A 16,826-nucleotide genomic window follows, 5' to 3' on the forward strand; every position below is an offset into this window, starting at 1 on the left:
CTAGTTTTTATAGGTTTTGTCTTTGCAATTGCTCCTAAACCCTAGTCCATCTTGACAATAGAAACATTGATGACTTTGGGTGTTATTCCAAAAGAAAAAGCCTTATTTCCCCAGCCAAATGAAGATGTATGCGTTAATCCAAACCCTATAAACCAAGCTGAACTTCCAAAAGGAAAGCTAAGAGTTTTTTACTTTACAGACTAAGCTACATCATATTCAGACATTTTTAAATAAAACAATTCTGAAGTTCTCTTTATACTGAGACTATACTTCTCCAAAAGCAATTCTTCAGAAGCCTCATTGAAGCTCACATTGCACATAGCACCCCAACTCACCGTTTAGAAAGGCAAGCCCACAGTTTAGTTTTAAGCAGATACAGGATGAACTTCTGAGGACCAGTAAGAACAGCACCTCAGTCATCTCACAGCATCATCCAGTTCTCATCAGGAAATTTGATAACCGCTCTGGAAACTCAAACACAGGTCTTAGCTAACATAATTTTTGGGCTATCGTCTGTTTAGACATAGCTTCAATCTTGACAATGAAGCATTGCATCAGAATATTTTGTAATCAAATTCTGGTGCTACTGACACAATCGTTCTCCAAGCTTTATGGATGCATATACTCTACTGACAGTTTTAAGAACACTAACCAAGTAACCCATTTTAGTATTAGGGAAGTCAGAAGTAAGCTACATAAAGAAATACCGTACTTTCTACTATTAATTTTTCTCCACATTTATTTATGAGTAAAACAAACAGCAAACATTACAGCAAAGGGGACATTCAGGCCTAGATTTTAAAAAAGAAAACAGATGCCTAGATAGATTCTGAATTTAGGCACCTCAAGACTGGTGACAAAGCACACAAAAATAAGTGAAAATCATGAGCATTTCAGCAAACTTTTTAAGTGCATTTCAGTATTTATTTAGATGTTTAAGCTCTCGCACTAGATTTTACAAGCTGGTGAACACTGGCAAAATTATTTCTCCCACAGAACTATAACCACACATTCCCAAGACAGTATAAATATATGGTTGAACTAACATTAATACACATCACCATTTTATCAATTACATAATAAAACAAATTATCAAGTATCCAAATATTAAGTTACGCAGCTTGAAAGGCATACAAAATATTACAGAGGTCTGCCCAAGTCATAGCAGAAACTCAAGGAGGAAAAACAAAAGAAAAAAAAAAAGTCACACTTTCAACAAAGCAATAGTTGGTAAACAACTTTCATAGGTACAGTAAAAGAAACTACAAGGTTTTTCAGAAATTTTCTGATTAAGAATTTTTAGCTACAATAACAAAGCATTTCTACATTTTAAAAAAATATTTACTAAAGTAAAGGGCATATTCTATACTTCCTGCACAAGACAAAGGCAACATTTTACTAGAAATATTAAATAGCCCCTCCCAACCTTTTCAGGCCCTCTGTTAAGTTGCACATGAAGTGCCAACATTAATTTTACTGTAAGGCTTTTTGTCTGGAGACATTAAAGACTTGTGTGCTTCTGTAGAATTTAAAGAGTTTCTACATGAGTAACCAGAGAGTAATGATTTGTAAAATGGAGAGGTTCAGATAACAGAAAAGTACAGACACTGGGGTAAAAGTTGCTGTAATTCCTAGTATTAAAAAGACAGACTGTGCAAATCCTGATAATTCTAGTGCGACTGTGGGAGACAAAACATACAGTGAGCAGGCAAGACTACCTTAGAGGCCAGAATCTTCAATATTGAAATGACTGTAGAAAAAAAGATAGTAAGGTCCAGATAAGCTGGTAGTTCTCACATCATCAGAGCTATGCTCATTTTATAAGGAAAAACAAGTAGCTGATATGCTGAGCATTTTGGCACCTCATCTCTCTACAGATTTATTTTAGTACCCCAATTTTTAGTAGCTGAAATTATGTGGGTAAGACTCAATGGCATGATTAAAGGATATTTGAACTGGTAATCAATCAACAAGGAGACAGCTCAGAAACAGGGTACAGCAAAACACATTTACTGGGTCTCCAAACAGATGGATATTTATCTAAACATAGAAGTTACATTTCTACTAAGCTTTTAGCCTATTAAATACCCCTAAGGAAGCTTCCTTTACTACTAAAGAAAAATACCAGACTGATGTCTTTGGCATGCAGTCTGCTTAATTCTAGTTTCCATCCTTTATTCCAAAAGAAGTACTATAGGCTGTTAAGCTTTACTGAATACAACAATTATTTCGGTGACCATTGGAGTCTTTAAAGCGCAGACGCATCTTGGGGCGGTATTTCTCCAAGTACAGAAGTTGCTTGCTGTTAAAAGCTCCACGCCGCTTCCTAGAGGGACGAAAAATATTTTCAGCAGAACATTAATCTACTGCCCAGTGAAATAATATCACCAACCAGAGAAAAACATTTTTAGGTTGCAAAAAAACCCACCATTAAGTCAACACTGTAACCAAAATAAAGATAATTATAAGTGCCAGGAAAGAGGGTGGTAGCTTCCTTTCACAAATACCTCCTTGGACCACATGCTCAAAGGAGTACATAGCATTTTAGACAGTGTCTTAGCCTGATATATACAAGCCAAATATCTTGCATTAAGATTTTTAGAAGAAATTTCAAAATGAAGCTGTAAAACACGTGTGAGATCATCTTAGGAAAACTGAATTTATTCTGTCTTTTAAAATAATTATGAGGGATACTACAATATATTAATAAAGTACATAAACATTTGTAATTCACCATAATAAGATGAACAGAAATTGAGCTTTCTTGTTTTTCTCTAAACTGTAAGTATGTGACAGAAGGGTGCATTTTTGTTGACTGTTTGGAATATATACCAGGCTTCCTATCCCCCACTTTATATACATCATCCTGTTAAGATATACAAGCTGAATTTAATTCTTTTAAGGCTTAGCAACTTTGCAAGAAGTATTTTGGTACTGTCTCTATAAGCTGCAGCTTCTTCTAGATATAGTTGAAACCTGCAAAATTAAGGTATTAAGACTAAAATTGTTCTCATCCAGCTTGCACATATTTATTAAAAAACCCCATTGGAAATAATTTTCTTTAGTAGGCAATCAGAAAAGACTAGAAGGAACAGTTTAACACACTTTGATCTAACACATAAGAAAGGAATCACAAACGTGAATGAGTGTTAGCTCTAGCTAACAGCACGAATTTCAAAGGTGTTCTGCCTCTCATGTGTACAAATAATAAAGACAACCCTGCATATCTAACTGAAGATTTGAGTTTCGTTTTTTTTTCTGAACAGGATTCAGAATTTTCAGAAATTCAAACTTGTAAACAACTAGATGTTAGCTTCATACTTACTGTCTTATGAATTGCACTGCATCTTCATACTTCATCCCACATTCTATCAGTGCAAGAGCAACTAAGACTGGAGCTCTATTTAAACAAACAAACAAAAAATTATTTTAGTGTTTGCCAATGCGTACTAAGAAAAAGTTAATTTTCCTTGGTTATCTTTTCTATCCTTCTGTGTATCTGACGTTTCTTCGCTGAGCAAGTAAAAAAATCGAGCCAATACACCATCTGTTTTGAGCTACCAACCCTTACTAAGAAAGGGGTAACTAACTCTGGTCCACCTTAGCTTTGTTCGTCTGTCTTTACAGGACAGGACAGCAGGACTAAAATGCAAGTAATCTTTACCCATTTGTTTCAAAGCCAAATGATTCTGAGGCAGAGTTGCACATGGGTTTCTATTCCCACCAGCAAGCATCCTTGGAAGCAGTCAGGACCCCAGTGCATAAACCACAGGATAGGTCAGGTTCAACAAGAACTGACAAGTCCTATAGAAGTAGCATCACAAGTTTTAGGAACAGGTGCAATCCACAAGTTGCTGCACACCCTCAAAGATTTCCTTGCTTGCTACAACACTCTTCATCTGACAGAACAGTTTTCAGTTAGGAAAGCTTAACACAGATCAAGCTGAAATACATTAGCAATTTATGAAAAAAAAAAAAATCAAGATAAAACCCCATGCCACACATTAGCAACAGACCTTGCCTCAAGCAGCAAGCTTAAATGGTTTTCCATGTTCAGGGATTTAAAATATCTTCCACTATAAAATGCTAGATCTTCTTTTCTACTTGTTAACTGGCACAATTTTGAAGAAAAATCAATGGATATAACTGCAAGCAGCTGAAGAGAACTTCTTTCAGTAGTATTCACTGCTAGAGTTAACTTCGTTACATTTGAAGCTGTACGCAACCAGTGCATAAGCAGCAAGACCAAAACCCTCCATTTTATACTGGACGCGCTGAAACCCACGGCTACAATACGGCAACTGCTTTTTGAACAGATCTGATTCCCAGTCTAACATAATAGGAGCAAAACCATTATGTTCTCATAAATGTTGGAACTGAATTAAAGATAGTGGCAGGAGACAGAGGAAACGGGGTTAAGAGGAGACTCAAAGAATGGTTTGGGTTGGAAGGGACCATGAAGGTCACCTAGTCCAACCCCCTGCAGCGAGCAAGGACATCTTCAACTAGATCAGGTTGCTCAGGAATGTTCTTGCTGCCTTGACCAAGAAGTGGTAGTCTGACAAACAAAAGCAAAATATGAACTCTTTCAGCACCTCTTTACTACAAGCCTTTCTTGTGTAGCACTTCTATCATATCTGCATATGATGTAAGCTTAGAATTATCCATAAAAACGTTGAGGCTCAGTGTAAGAAATGAGACTGAAGCAGTGTTTTGAAACTTTATAGAACACCTTTCAATCCCCCAATAGGTGGTGGATGCAAGCTGGTCTTGATGTGCCTGAGCGCTCCTTATGGGTAACCATTACAATACCCTTACTAAAAGGAGACCAGCAATATTGCTGAAATGGACATAAAAACCGAAACTTACAGGTGAGCCACTAAAAACCAAATCCATTTGTAATGAAATGACATAGCAAGACAAAAAAAACGTCAATGGGACATTCATAAATAACCTGTTTACTTTATTCAGTTTTTCTGTGAGATGCAATAACAGCATCATGTGTTAACTAAAAGACATTTAAGTCAAATAAATACATATAACAGTTTCCTGCCATCGGAACTCACTTTAAGCGTGAGGTCATTCCAACACTCAATATGTGACTATTTTACATTTGCCTCTAATTAACTTTTGCAGTGTATCCTAACAAGTCTGACCAAGGATGGCAATTCAACAGATCTTCAAAAATTTACCCACCTTCCAAGACCAGCAACGCAGTGTACAGCAATACAACAACCTGGTTCTTCACGAAATTTAACTTTAAGGAGGTTTAGCCAATCATCAACAATCTGATTGGATGGTGGAGCACCGTCATCAAAGGGCCAATCCTAGAACATAGCACGACACAGTGAAATAAATACATAGACAGAACTCTTTATGCTCATATGCTGTGTGTATACACAAAAAAGAGAGACACAATCAACCAATGAGCTGACAGCTAAGGGAACTACTCAAGCTTACATGTTTCTAATAATATAACTATAGCAGCGTTAGGAACATATTCCTTTCAATCCATTTTCATTGAGCAAATGATTTTGCTCAAACGCGTTTTTGCTTTTTTTTTTCCTGACAAGAGAAGATGCCTGTACAGCTTTTGCCTCCATCACCTGCTGGAACACACTTGTAGAGTTAACAATGTGGTGTCGACACTTTTTTTTTTTGGGAGTGGAGGGAGGAAGGGGAATGGTGAAGGGGTGAGTTGGCATTAAACTCAACTTGTACATCTACTTACCAAAACCTGAATGCCTTCTTTTTCCACCGGAGCAGTGTCATAAGTAGCTTCACACACTCTTACCACCGTGGTAACACCATATTTCTTAAGTTCCTAGAAGTGGAAAAAAAACATCCACTCTAAGAGTAAACTGATTTAACATTTAATTTCCTCAGCGTAGGTTAGCTCATTAGCACGTTACAAAGTTTTCAGTAAGTCAACTCACACAAATGCTTGCTACCCTGTGAAGGACACAGAAAGCTGAAGTAACTAAAAAACTGCATGCTAGTGCTAGATAACTTTAAGCTCTTCGGCAAACATATCTGAAGACTAAGCTTTGTTATGTCAACCAGGCTTTTTTTTTTCTTTTAAAATCAGATCCACGTGAATATTGATAAGTAGTCCATCTCCAAAAGGTCATTACTTTTAAAGGGACAGGAAGTTTCCTGGTTTGCAAAGCTACATACTTCACTGAAAGCATTCTGAGTGGGATTTAGATGGCAATAAAAAAATAAGGCAGTTACTCTTCATTCATTCTCCAACAACACATCATTTTCAGTACCTGTCACAGTAGTGTCTGAAACACAGCCTAAGCACAGTTTAGTTGAGAGGATAGAGGCAAGCAAATGTTACCTCACTGCGTTTCTTGTAAATCATCCCACACCAAAAGCAAAGTGGAGGTATAACACACGTAAAATCTTGCTAATGAGGGACTGCGTTACAAACACAGACCTTACCAGGAGGCAATTTTGGAGGAACCTATTGTTGTAGCATGTACACATACACTTTTAACAGTGCGCTTCATAGCTCCAACAGGCTAGATGCAAGGTTTAGATGATAAATTCAGTTACTAGAAATATACATCAAGCCATCCGCCTTTAGCGGACACAGTACTAAACAGTAAAATTATTTCTTTGCTCCACTTTCACAAGTATGTTTTTGTGAAGGCTGAAGCATATCTGAACAGATTTGCCTTTGAAGCATGGCACTAGCACTCGAAAGTCAATCTTTGAACAGTACCTCAATCTCAGTACCTCTTCCACAGCTGTTATCAACTAGCAAAGAAGGAAGCTGTTAACATAGCATGCTGCTCAGGCATTAAAAAAAATACATCAGTAAGAATTCTGTCCTGGTCTTACCTCTATAAATTTGTTTAAGGTTGCATTGGTTGGATTGTGTGTGATTAGGAATCTCATGTTCTTGTAGGTGATTTCCACAGGAGCTGGGCGGTTCATTCGGGCCATACTGATTTAGTTAAACACGCAACAAGATTATGAAAGGATTAAAAAAAAAAAAATAATTCTAATACAGAAGTGATGTAGAGAAACTGAAGTCTACTTCACTATACTCCACGTGAAATTCTCAGTGCTTGGAAGTATGAAGTTGGGAGCAATGGGAAATGAAATGAACCTCCTAACAAGAAGCAGCAATTCTTCAATCCAGTAATACTGAGGCAAAAGAAAGGCAGTGCACTGAGGTTTACCCCATCCAGGTCTGAATTCTGTTGTTAAATGCTCTGCCAATTTCAATTCAATACTTCTTATCCTGGTCAACCACTCTTAGGGGGGCTTCTTGGTGGAGTAGTAATGAATTTCTACAGTTCACTTGTCTGCATAGAGGTCGTGCTGTGCCTGGCAGTAGTCTCCACTGCCCTTCAGAAACTCCATAAATGTGTGACCAAGAACACCACAGAACTGCTGTAAAGAGAAGGGGAAAAAAGCATAATGAGCACAGGTGAAGTAAAGTTACTTTGAAGACAGCAGACATTATAAAGTAAAAAAATAAAGACAGGGCAATTATAACAGTTGCAGAAAGTTTGGGTTTTTTTAATGCAAGAACTAGGTTTGCGTAAGAGTTCTGTTACCTTTCTTAGCAAGGATTACTTGAAAATAAATGCATTTGCTTAATACAGAATTTCCATATAGGGTTGTTTCAGTACCAAAACTGGAAATGTATTAAAATACCAACTCAAATGTGCTGAACAATGCAAGAAGACACAAAGTTTTAAGAACCCCAGTGTTATATAAAGCAGAGCTTTTCCAGGATACCCATACAACTTTTATTTTCCACTCTGAACTGAGAAACACCACAACAACAACTGAAGTTACACTGACCTCAAGTAGTCCCATGAAGGCAAGGATGAGACTCTTTAAATATTCAAACTGAGTATCAAACAATTTCTAGCTTTTAAACAAACTGCCAGTCTCTATATCGATGCAGAATCACTTATCTTAAAGACTATATAAGTTACTCCTGCTTAGTGTTGTGCTATTTTGCTATTGTTAAGTTTACTTATAAAATTACCACAAGGTGAACTATCAGGAAACAGACAGCTGATGAACTGCTCCAAGTTGTGTCTTCATTTGCAGATGTTATGCAAATGAACCAAGACTGTTAAGAATATGTGGTTTTATGCACTGTGAAACCTTACAGCAGAGCAGTTTGTTTTGTGCCCACCCAAAGCATCAGTGCTGCTGACAGTACTTGCCTAGGGAACACAATGGAAGAAGAGAGAAGCTGTTTCCCAAAACACAGGTGTAATCTGAACCAAATGACACTAAATATATTTGGGTTCTAGAGAGAATCATCATTGATCCTACAGTATTTAGGAGAAAAAAATTACTTATGTCAACTTTAGATATTGGAAGGAATCCATGTACTCCCATGCCAAAACAAAATATTGCCCAAGACACTTCTGCAATAAACTGATTAGTTGAGCACGCAGTGTTACAGAACTGCTATCACAGACTTACTTTCTTAAAAATGTCTTTTTTTTTTCTGGCTGGGACAAAGTAGTATCAGTCCTTTGCCTTCGTAAATCTAGCTTCTAGCAAACTCAAGATCTAACTTCATTGTAGAAGTGCACAGAATGTTTTTAAACTACAGACCAGCTCTATGCATCCATCCATGTAAATAATCATGGCAGGTGTACATGAGAAAATAAAAAACAGTATTTCAATGCTTTACCCTCAAACTTTCCCATTCAATGGACTATGAAAGCAGCTGCCTGTGCTGAAGAGCTTCCCAACCATGAAAAAAGCAAATTCAAAACATTAGGTCCTAAAGACAATTGTACTATAAGTCCTGGTAACAACAAATGTCTTAATACACTTCACCAAAGGATAGGAAGAAAAAGCTTTGTGCAAGTCACGGTCACTAAACGCCCCCTAAGATTTTGAGTCAGATCAAGACTCCGCTGCAGGCACTAAGCCACATACAGTAAGAACCACTGTGGTCTATCCAACAACGATTAGTATTAAGCAGAAGTCACAACAGATCAATAGTCTAATAACTGTTGAGTTTCCTAAGAGTTAAAGAATAGTTCAGGTTGGAAGGGATTATCTTAGCAGTACAGGATTTCTTAAAAACAATTTAAAGAACTGCAACAATGTTTTATGTTGTAGACATGGCTTTGCTCCACTCCTAAGTTCACAGAAGAGGAATTTGGTAACACAGAAGATAAAAATCATTAAGGGATTGCATTGTGAGCAGAGGGTAAAAGCTGCATCACATAGTGTTACAAAGGGCTTTTAGGAAAACCAGACAAAACCTCCAGGCATCATTTTCACACAGCACACACAGGACAACCAGGTGATCAGGCCCAGTCAACACAGGTTTATGAAAGGCAGGTCCTGCCAAACTTAACTGATCTACTCCTATGACAAGAGAGGTGGTTGATTCACCATCCCTAGAGGGTAAACAAGTTGCTCAGGGATATGGTTTAGTAACAGACAGGTATGGCTGGACTCTAAAATGTCAAAGGTCTTATCCAACCAGATGATTCCAGGATTCGTGTTTTCAGACAGCGTTCTGGTAAGAAGTTTTAAGAATGCATCATAATCACAGGCACAGGTTAAAAAAGCCCAACCAAATGGGAAACAAACCAACCCACTAAAATACAAGAAAGAAGTTAGCCAGAGAAATTAATAGGACAATTTCACATGCACTTTGCTGCCTCTGCAGACAGTCACCCTTTCTCTAAAGGCCGTAGGATCATGCTTGACAGTTACTTGCAAAAGAACTATTTTTTTTAAAAAAATTGTGATAACTTGAGAGACATTGAGAACTCTTAAATGTAACAGGCATAGAAAAAGATTAAGAAGGATCCTCTGAAGGCAAAGGCTAACCAAGGAACAGGAACCAGAACTCAGACTCAGACAAACTCCAAGAATTGTCATCTGACACTGGCAATGCCCTAGAAGGAGGCAGGTGTGCATTAAAGACGCCTAGGACCATACCTAGGGAACACCTAAAATAGAAACTGAAAAACCCAAACCCCAAAGACAGCTTATTTAGTCATTTTCAATTAGTTTAAGAAGCAGAACAGCAAAAAAGAACAGGGCAGCTTTAAGCAGGTACAGCTGCACAAGGTCTTGTACAGCTTTTTGCATGCACTAGCAGATCTCATGTTTATATCCTCTTAAGACTGCTAAGAGGAACCAAAACCAGTCCCTTTCCCTCCTAGAGGCTGTCAGAAACAGAAACAAAAAAGCATGCAAGTGAGCTTGAGGAGACAGAATGGGGTCACTAGAGTAAAGAAAAGATCTTCCACAGTCTGCAAGATGAAGAGTTTAGGAGGGGGAAGGAATGTAGAGTAATTGGAAACAATTAACATGACCCCATACCAGGGCAGGAAGGAAGATGTAATCAGGATTCATCCAGCCTGGTCGGCAGACTGCCCTTAGTAAGCAACTAGAAGCACTCAATACAATACCAAATTAATCATAGAGTAAGGAGAAGGGCAGGCAGAAAAGCATTAGTGAATAATAAATCCTGCTTTTTAGATGTAGATTGTTAAACACATCTAGAAACCAGGCGCACAGTTCAAATTCCTATACAAAGTTAGAGCCAGTACATTATGCAATAAGTTTCAGTTCTACATGTAATTAACCCCCACAAATGAATTCATTTTGTTAATACTAACTTAAGAGTTAGCAATTATACACATCAGCATCTTACTAATTCAAACAACGAACGATGTACCCGAGCATGTATTTGAGTTCACTGTTTGCCTTGGCAACTGCTGTCTCACAGTATAAAGGAGCAACACTCACATTTTCCTTTGATGTGAATGCCATCACTTCTCACCCTCCCTAGCTCCACATACAGACCCACTCCTTATGGCAGCAACATGCTGTGCTATCCCAAGACAGCTTTGCCAACCTAGTTTAGTTCTGTTCCAGGAGCCAAATGAAAATTAAAGACAAGAAGTAATACACTGGCATGTAGTTTGCATTATGGCATTAAGCTAGAGTACAAGGTTTCACCTATGTTCAGCAAAAAACCCTCAAAGATAAGAAATCAACTATAAAAGCCGTGTGCTGTAATTAAGACCACCTTGGGCATGGGGGAAACTCAAATAAGTAGCTTTCAAGAGACTTGAAAACACAGTTTTAGCATCACTGTATTGTCTAAGGCAGTTAACTATTTGGTAGGCAAGATACTAAAAAAATGAAGATAGTGTGTGAGAGTTTAAGGCTGTACAGGTGAAACTCAGATGTATAGTATTATATGCAGAAGTTGCTTTAACAGAATGACACTAACTCATCAATTGTACCATTGAGTTGGATACTGCAGCAAATTCTTTTTAATTTACATGTGAGCTTTCCTTGAGGAATATTAACACTGAAGTGTTTTGGAAACAAGCAGCAGTTTCTATTAGTGACAGAAAGGCAAACAATATTTAGACTAGATCCATCAAAATAAACCTGGAAAACAAAACTAAAATTTATATGCTAGAATTACCCCTTAAGAGAAGGTATGATGCCATATAAGGGATAAAGGGAGGCTAGTTATGATTGTAGCACCTATTATCATTTACACTAGAAGTTACAGAAGATTTTATTTGAGCAAGAGAAAGGCGCATCAAAAAGAAAAGCTTTAATTCCTTTCTTTGGTTAGGAACTACGTCTTCACCGAGAAGCACTTTCACATGTATGTTAATTCTGGGTTTGAAACAATCCTGTCTGACAAAACCTGTTTCTAAGAGTAATCGGTTAGATGATTACTGAAAAGTGGAAAGCAGAGAGGTGTAAGGCTATCCCATGGTGTTGACACTCTTGTTCACAACTGAGAAGCACATCGAGAAGCATGCAAACAAAAGCACTTGTTTACACAGTTACATGACACTTCACTCTACCTTTGGAAAGATGTGCAAACTGGTTCACAGTTGCTCAATCCAGCCAGTCATAGACCAGAAACGTTTATACCAACTATGTGGTATCATATTCTCTGAAGTCAAGACCTGCCACAGAGTCACCTGCTGAAACCACACATCAAAACTAGAAAACTGAAACTACATATCATTACAGTTTGAGAACACCTGCGAGTAACTTCATTGTTCTAACTTGTTATCTCACAAAAAGTTACTGAAGGACAGAGGGACAAATACCCCTGGACTTTTTCTTACTACTGAAGGCCCAGGTAGCAACTGGTAAGGCAGAGGAGGAGCAGGAGAGTTACAAATTGTGGAGCCATTAGGGAAGGCAGAGGCACACCTTCCTTAGGCACTGCGGATCTCCTATCTATCCAGCATTAGCATATCCACAGTGATAACATCACCCATTCTGGACCACAGAAAGGAACCAGGGCCCAAGAAAATACACATGTATCACAGATGGGAGATTCCAAAGGTTTATTGTAAATATGACATGCTCTGCAAAGGAAGGATGGTCCTTGTGGTTTAAGCATGTAGTTTAGGGGGAAGAAAAAAATTAGCGCAAAACTTCCTGTGTAACAAGTCAATGCAACTTCCAGAGATGATGAAACTGAGGCCATGTTGTTGTCAGTCTAGTTCTTCTGTTTGGACCGTGACAAAAAATAACATCCACAAAGACCTCAAAAGATACTAGGGAAAATAAGACATCACAGGAACCACTCTATCCTCCTGCCTAATGCATCCTCTTTTTTGAGTTTCTTAAAGCAAGGTGTCTCAAAATGACTTAATGCTATAATTTTAACAGCAAACTACATAAATCACGTCACCCTACTCAAAAATTATTACATTATTTTGTAAGCAATTGCATGAATATGCTAAATTTCTCTAAAATATAGCAATAACTGTCTTCATGTAACTCTAATAAAGGTATGAGTGCCAAACAAGAAGTTGTGACTATGAAGAAAGCTGTAAGGAGTCATAGACTTATTTTTAATGCAGATGTACAACTCTTATACTGATCTGATAGAGTGAGTTTTAATTTTTTAAATATAAGACAACAATTAGCTACTAGTTCAGAATCCAGTAATACTCTGATCTGGGTGATCTGGTTAATCTTTAAAAGAAGAAGTGATCACTTAGTCAGCCTACATACTGGCATTCTTACATGGCACGTATTCTGTCAGAACAGGAAACTTTCGCAAGATAAAAGTTATTAGATAAGGCTAAATTCTATTTATTTACTGCCTTAGTGACACATTTATTTTCAGTAAGACAATGATATCCTTCTGCCTTGGCTCCTGCTACATCTGTCACTCATTTTGCTTTCTCACTCTCACATTTCCCCCCATGGCCGTGCATTTTCTGTATTGCCTCTTCCACATTTTCTCCCCGAAACAATAATGTTCCTATAAGACAATTTGAAAACCCTTTGCTGTTCCATCAATGGGATAATAAGAGCTGACATTTAAGTGTCACCTTGAGGCTTTTTGATTTGACAGTTTTATGAGATTATAAGGAGACGGGACTCAATGCTTCCGAGTCACCACTTTTGAAAGACTCTGCAGATGCAACTAGACATATTTGAAAGCTGTCTCCAGCACCAACAGAACTTCATAATCTCAGGACCCTTATGTCACAGAGGCTCTGCATTTTGTCAGCTCATAATATTTGCAATGTGTACAGCTGGCTACCAGACAGCAACCAAGACCTGTGCATAACCGCCCCTAATCCTGCTTCTACCATTACCATACAGTGGTTATTTGGTTCTTATACTGCTTTGTCTTCCTTGCTTTTCTGCTTTTGGAGGGTGTCTACCACCAGCAGCCCCTGAATTGTTTGTGCTTAAGCACACGCTGTGCTCCCTGGTCAAAGAAGTTGGGCAGCAGCACAGACACAGAGATAAAGACGGGTGTACATTAAAAAAAAAAAAAAAAGCAAGCATATGAAGAAAGCAAAAACTTCTGTGCTGAGCTGCGATCCACCCTCCAGAAGGAAATGCCTTTGTTGGAAAGCCAGATGGAAAGCAAGTCCACTGAAAATTATAGAATCAAAGAATGGTTTGGGTTGGAAGGGACCACGAAGGTCACCTAATCCAACCCTGCTGTAGGGAGCAGGGAGATCTTCAACTAAATCAGAGCCCCATCCAGCCTGACCTTGGATGTTTCCATGGATGGGGCACCCACCAGTTCTCTGGGCAACCTGTTCCAGCATTTGCGAGCTTCTAAGGGTTAGTGGCAGGCTGCTGGAGAAACAGCCACTCGGACGCGTACTCAGATGACTCCTCTGCGGATTTTCCCCCTGCTGAAGGCTGCACAGGCGAGCTGGGGCGTACCCGCTCCGCTGTTGCATAAAGCTCCTTTTGGAAGGGATTCACGTCCTCGCTGGCGGCCGGAGGGACGGACAAGCCCGGGCTTGCCTGGAAAAAAAAAGACTCCAGGCTCTCCTGGAGAGCCCTCCGGCCGCCCCCAGGAGAAGAGACTCCTGAATGCCAACGTGGTTTTAAGCAGCAAGACATTCTCACTCGGCACCAGACCCTCCTACTGTGCCTACGGTTACGAGCAGCAGCTTCTTATACCCCGAATTTACACATATAAATTATAGTTCTCGTGAATCCACGCGTATTAATCCCATTCCCCAACGCTAATTGTAATAGGTGCCCCCCTCCCCTCGCAGATGCTCCCCACAGTCCTTTATTGAGCAGAGCAGCCCCCTACTCGAATTCCTCGGCATCTGTCCGCCTTTACAGCTTCCTCAAGATATCGAAAATACCGGTAAATAAACTCTCTAAGACTCATTTTGCAGTTTTAGAGAGCAAGCACCCTTTAATAGGGCTTGGAAAACACGAGGCAGTGATTTCCATCAATCCTGTGCAAGGAGGCAAGAGCTGTTACCGAATATATTTCCCATTTACATGCGTACATATAAATTTTCCCAGAAATCTTACTCATATTCTATCCCAAGGACTCATTTTAATATTATGAACTTCACGACAGTCAAACCACTTGCTAATGCGGAGCCAGCTCTCTGTCTGACGCTGCATTTGAGAGGGGGAGAGACTCCAAACAGAGGTGATTACAGAAGAAGACACATCTGCTCAGCACAGATCACACTGTACACAAGATGTTATCATCTCCGAAGAATAAACAGTGTCTGGAAAACACACTGCTTGAAAGAAAACATGCTGTTAGAGTGACATCCTGCCTAACTTTCAAAAGACACATTCACTTAGATGAAACTTAACTCTACTTCAGCTTAAATCAACCATATTCCACTTTCTGTAACAGTGACTACTTCTTGTATCAAATATAAGGTTCAAAATAAGGGTTATCTTGACCTCCCGTCTTTTTTTTTGGCTCCTGAAGTACTGGCCAGATGCCAGTGCTCGGCAGTCCTCACGCTTTCCCATTGTTCTACTCCTCAAACATCACAAAAGAAAAGGAGAAGAGTTCTACTGCTCGCTAAACTGCCCCGATTACGTTACCTACTAGCAGGGACGCTGCACTCTACACAGCAGCTCGTATGGGTTTGCTCAGGGGGAGAACTGACAAAAAAATTACTATTACAGGGAAATATTTTTGATTTGAGGTAAAGCAAAGTTAGGCTTCACCTAACGAGCTGTATTTTTGGAAGTTAAAGAGAACGTCCATCTGATAGCGTGTTTTTAATACCACGAGGGGGGGGTTATGGTATTTTTTTTTTTTTTTAAATAGCGTTTCTCCAGACACTCTTCATTCTTTGGAGATGATCACACCTCGTGCTCTGAACACACGCGTCTTCTTCTACCATCACCCCTGCTCGCAGCCTTTCCCCACCTCAAAGGCGAGGAGCCAAAGCTCCAAATCGAGAAGAGACGTGACCGCTGAGAAACTCACAATGACATTAAAATGGATCCCGGGAAAAGCACCGAATTTGCCTGAGACCTCTAGGAAAACTCACAGGCGTGAGAGAGGGGAACGCAGCGCGGGGGTAACGGAGATCGCTCCCCCCTCGCGTGGCCCAGGCCCGACAGGAGCGTGTACAAGGGGGTTTTGCTTTCTCGAGCCTCGAACAAAGCCCCGGGGGAGCCGGTTTTCGGCGCCCCCGCAGCGCTCCTGCCTTCGCCCCGCGGAGCCATCTTACCCGCCCCCCCCCACGCAGCCGCCACCGCCGCCGCCACACAGACCGGGGCGGGCGGGGCCGGCGGCAGCCAGGCGCACAAAGCGGCTTTTTGTGCCCAGGAGCCGCGGAGGGATCGCTCCCCACCGCATCCCTCCCCGCTTCTCCCCGCAGAGAGAGGAAGGGCCGGGCCGCAGCCCGCTCGGCTCGCCCGCCCGAGCGCTGCCGCAGCGCGGGCTGGGGCTGCGAAACAAAGAGACAACATGGAGGAGACGGGGCGGGAGGGGAGGGGGAGGGAAGGAGGAGAGGCGCGCGAGCCGGGCAGAGGGGCCGGGGGAGGCGGAAAAAGAGGGGGCGGGGGGGTGGCGCGGGCGGGCGCGACTCACAGGAATATGGTTACTCATTGAAGACTGTAGCCTGATCATACAGCCGGGGTGCGGGCGCCACCGCCGGGGGCAGGAAGAGCTGGACCAGGAGGAGGCGGAGGCGGAGGCGCTGGAGGCCGCGGAGCTGCCGGAGGGGGTTCGGCGGCGGAGCGAGGCTGGACCATACAGCTGCTGCTGCTGCGGCGGCGGCGGCGGGCGGCTCTGCGGGGCTGGCGCGGAGCGGACGCGGCTGCAACCGGGAGGGACACTGGGCGCCGCCTCCCCGCACAAGCGCCCCCAGGGCCCAGCCCTGGACGGGCGTCGCTCTCGGCCAATCAGAGGCGCCGCCTCCCCGCGGGGCCCGCCCCCTGCTTGCGCGAGGACCAATCAGAAGCCGCCTCCGGGGAGCAGGGGGGCGGGGGAGGGAGCCGAGGGGGCGGGGCCACGGCGGGCCGGGCGGAGGCAGCCGGCGAGAACCGGTTCGTGAATGGAGCGGGGA

General features: G+C 41.2%; 1 protein-coding gene across 1 annotated transcript; it reads right to left on the bottom strand.

Annotated features, from left to right (window-relative positions):
• Window positions 1–721: 721 nt before the first annotated feature.
• Window positions 722–16,624, bottom strand: PTP4A1 (protein tyrosine phosphatase 4A1). Its single transcript, XM_069851488.1, has 6 exons — window positions 16,349–16,624; window positions 6,850–7,404; window positions 5,732–5,824; window positions 5,197–5,327; window positions 3,326–3,400; window positions 722–2,326 (listed from the first exon to the last, which is right to left on the bottom strand). Exons 2-6 carry the CDS (start codon window positions 6,952–6,954, stop codon window positions 2,209–2,211), a joined length of 522 nt encoding a protein of 173 aa, XP_069707589.1. The 5' UTR covers window positions 6,955–7,404; window positions 16,349–16,624; the 3' UTR covers window positions 722–2,208.
• Between the last annotated feature and the right edge of the window lie 202 nt (window positions 16,625–16,826).

Source organism: Phaenicophaeus curvirostris, chromosome 2 (genome assembly GCF_032191515.1).
Source record: "Phaenicophaeus curvirostris isolate KB17595 chromosome 2, BPBGC_Pcur_1.0, whole genome shotgun sequence".
NCBI classification, from domain to species: Eukaryota; Metazoa; Chordata; class Aves; order Cuculiformes; family Cuculidae; genus Phaenicophaeus; species Phaenicophaeus curvirostris.

What these genes read in the sequence shown, in the direction of transcription:
- PTP4A1 (XM_069851488.1), bottom strand. Translation starts at nt 6,954, where the DNA reads ATGGCCCGAATGAACCGCCCAGCTCCTGTGGAAATCACCTACAAGAAC. An exon ending in CCTTAAACAAATTTATAGAG is followed by an intron (nt 5,825 to 6,849) that starts GTAAGACCAGGA and finishes TTCCACTTCTAG; the next exon opens with GAACTTAAGAAATATGGTGT. An exon ending in AAGAAGGCATTCAGGTTTTG is followed by an intron (nt 5,328 to 5,731) that starts GTAAGTAGATGT and finishes GCTATGTTCTAG; the next exon opens with GATTGGCCCTTTGATGACGG.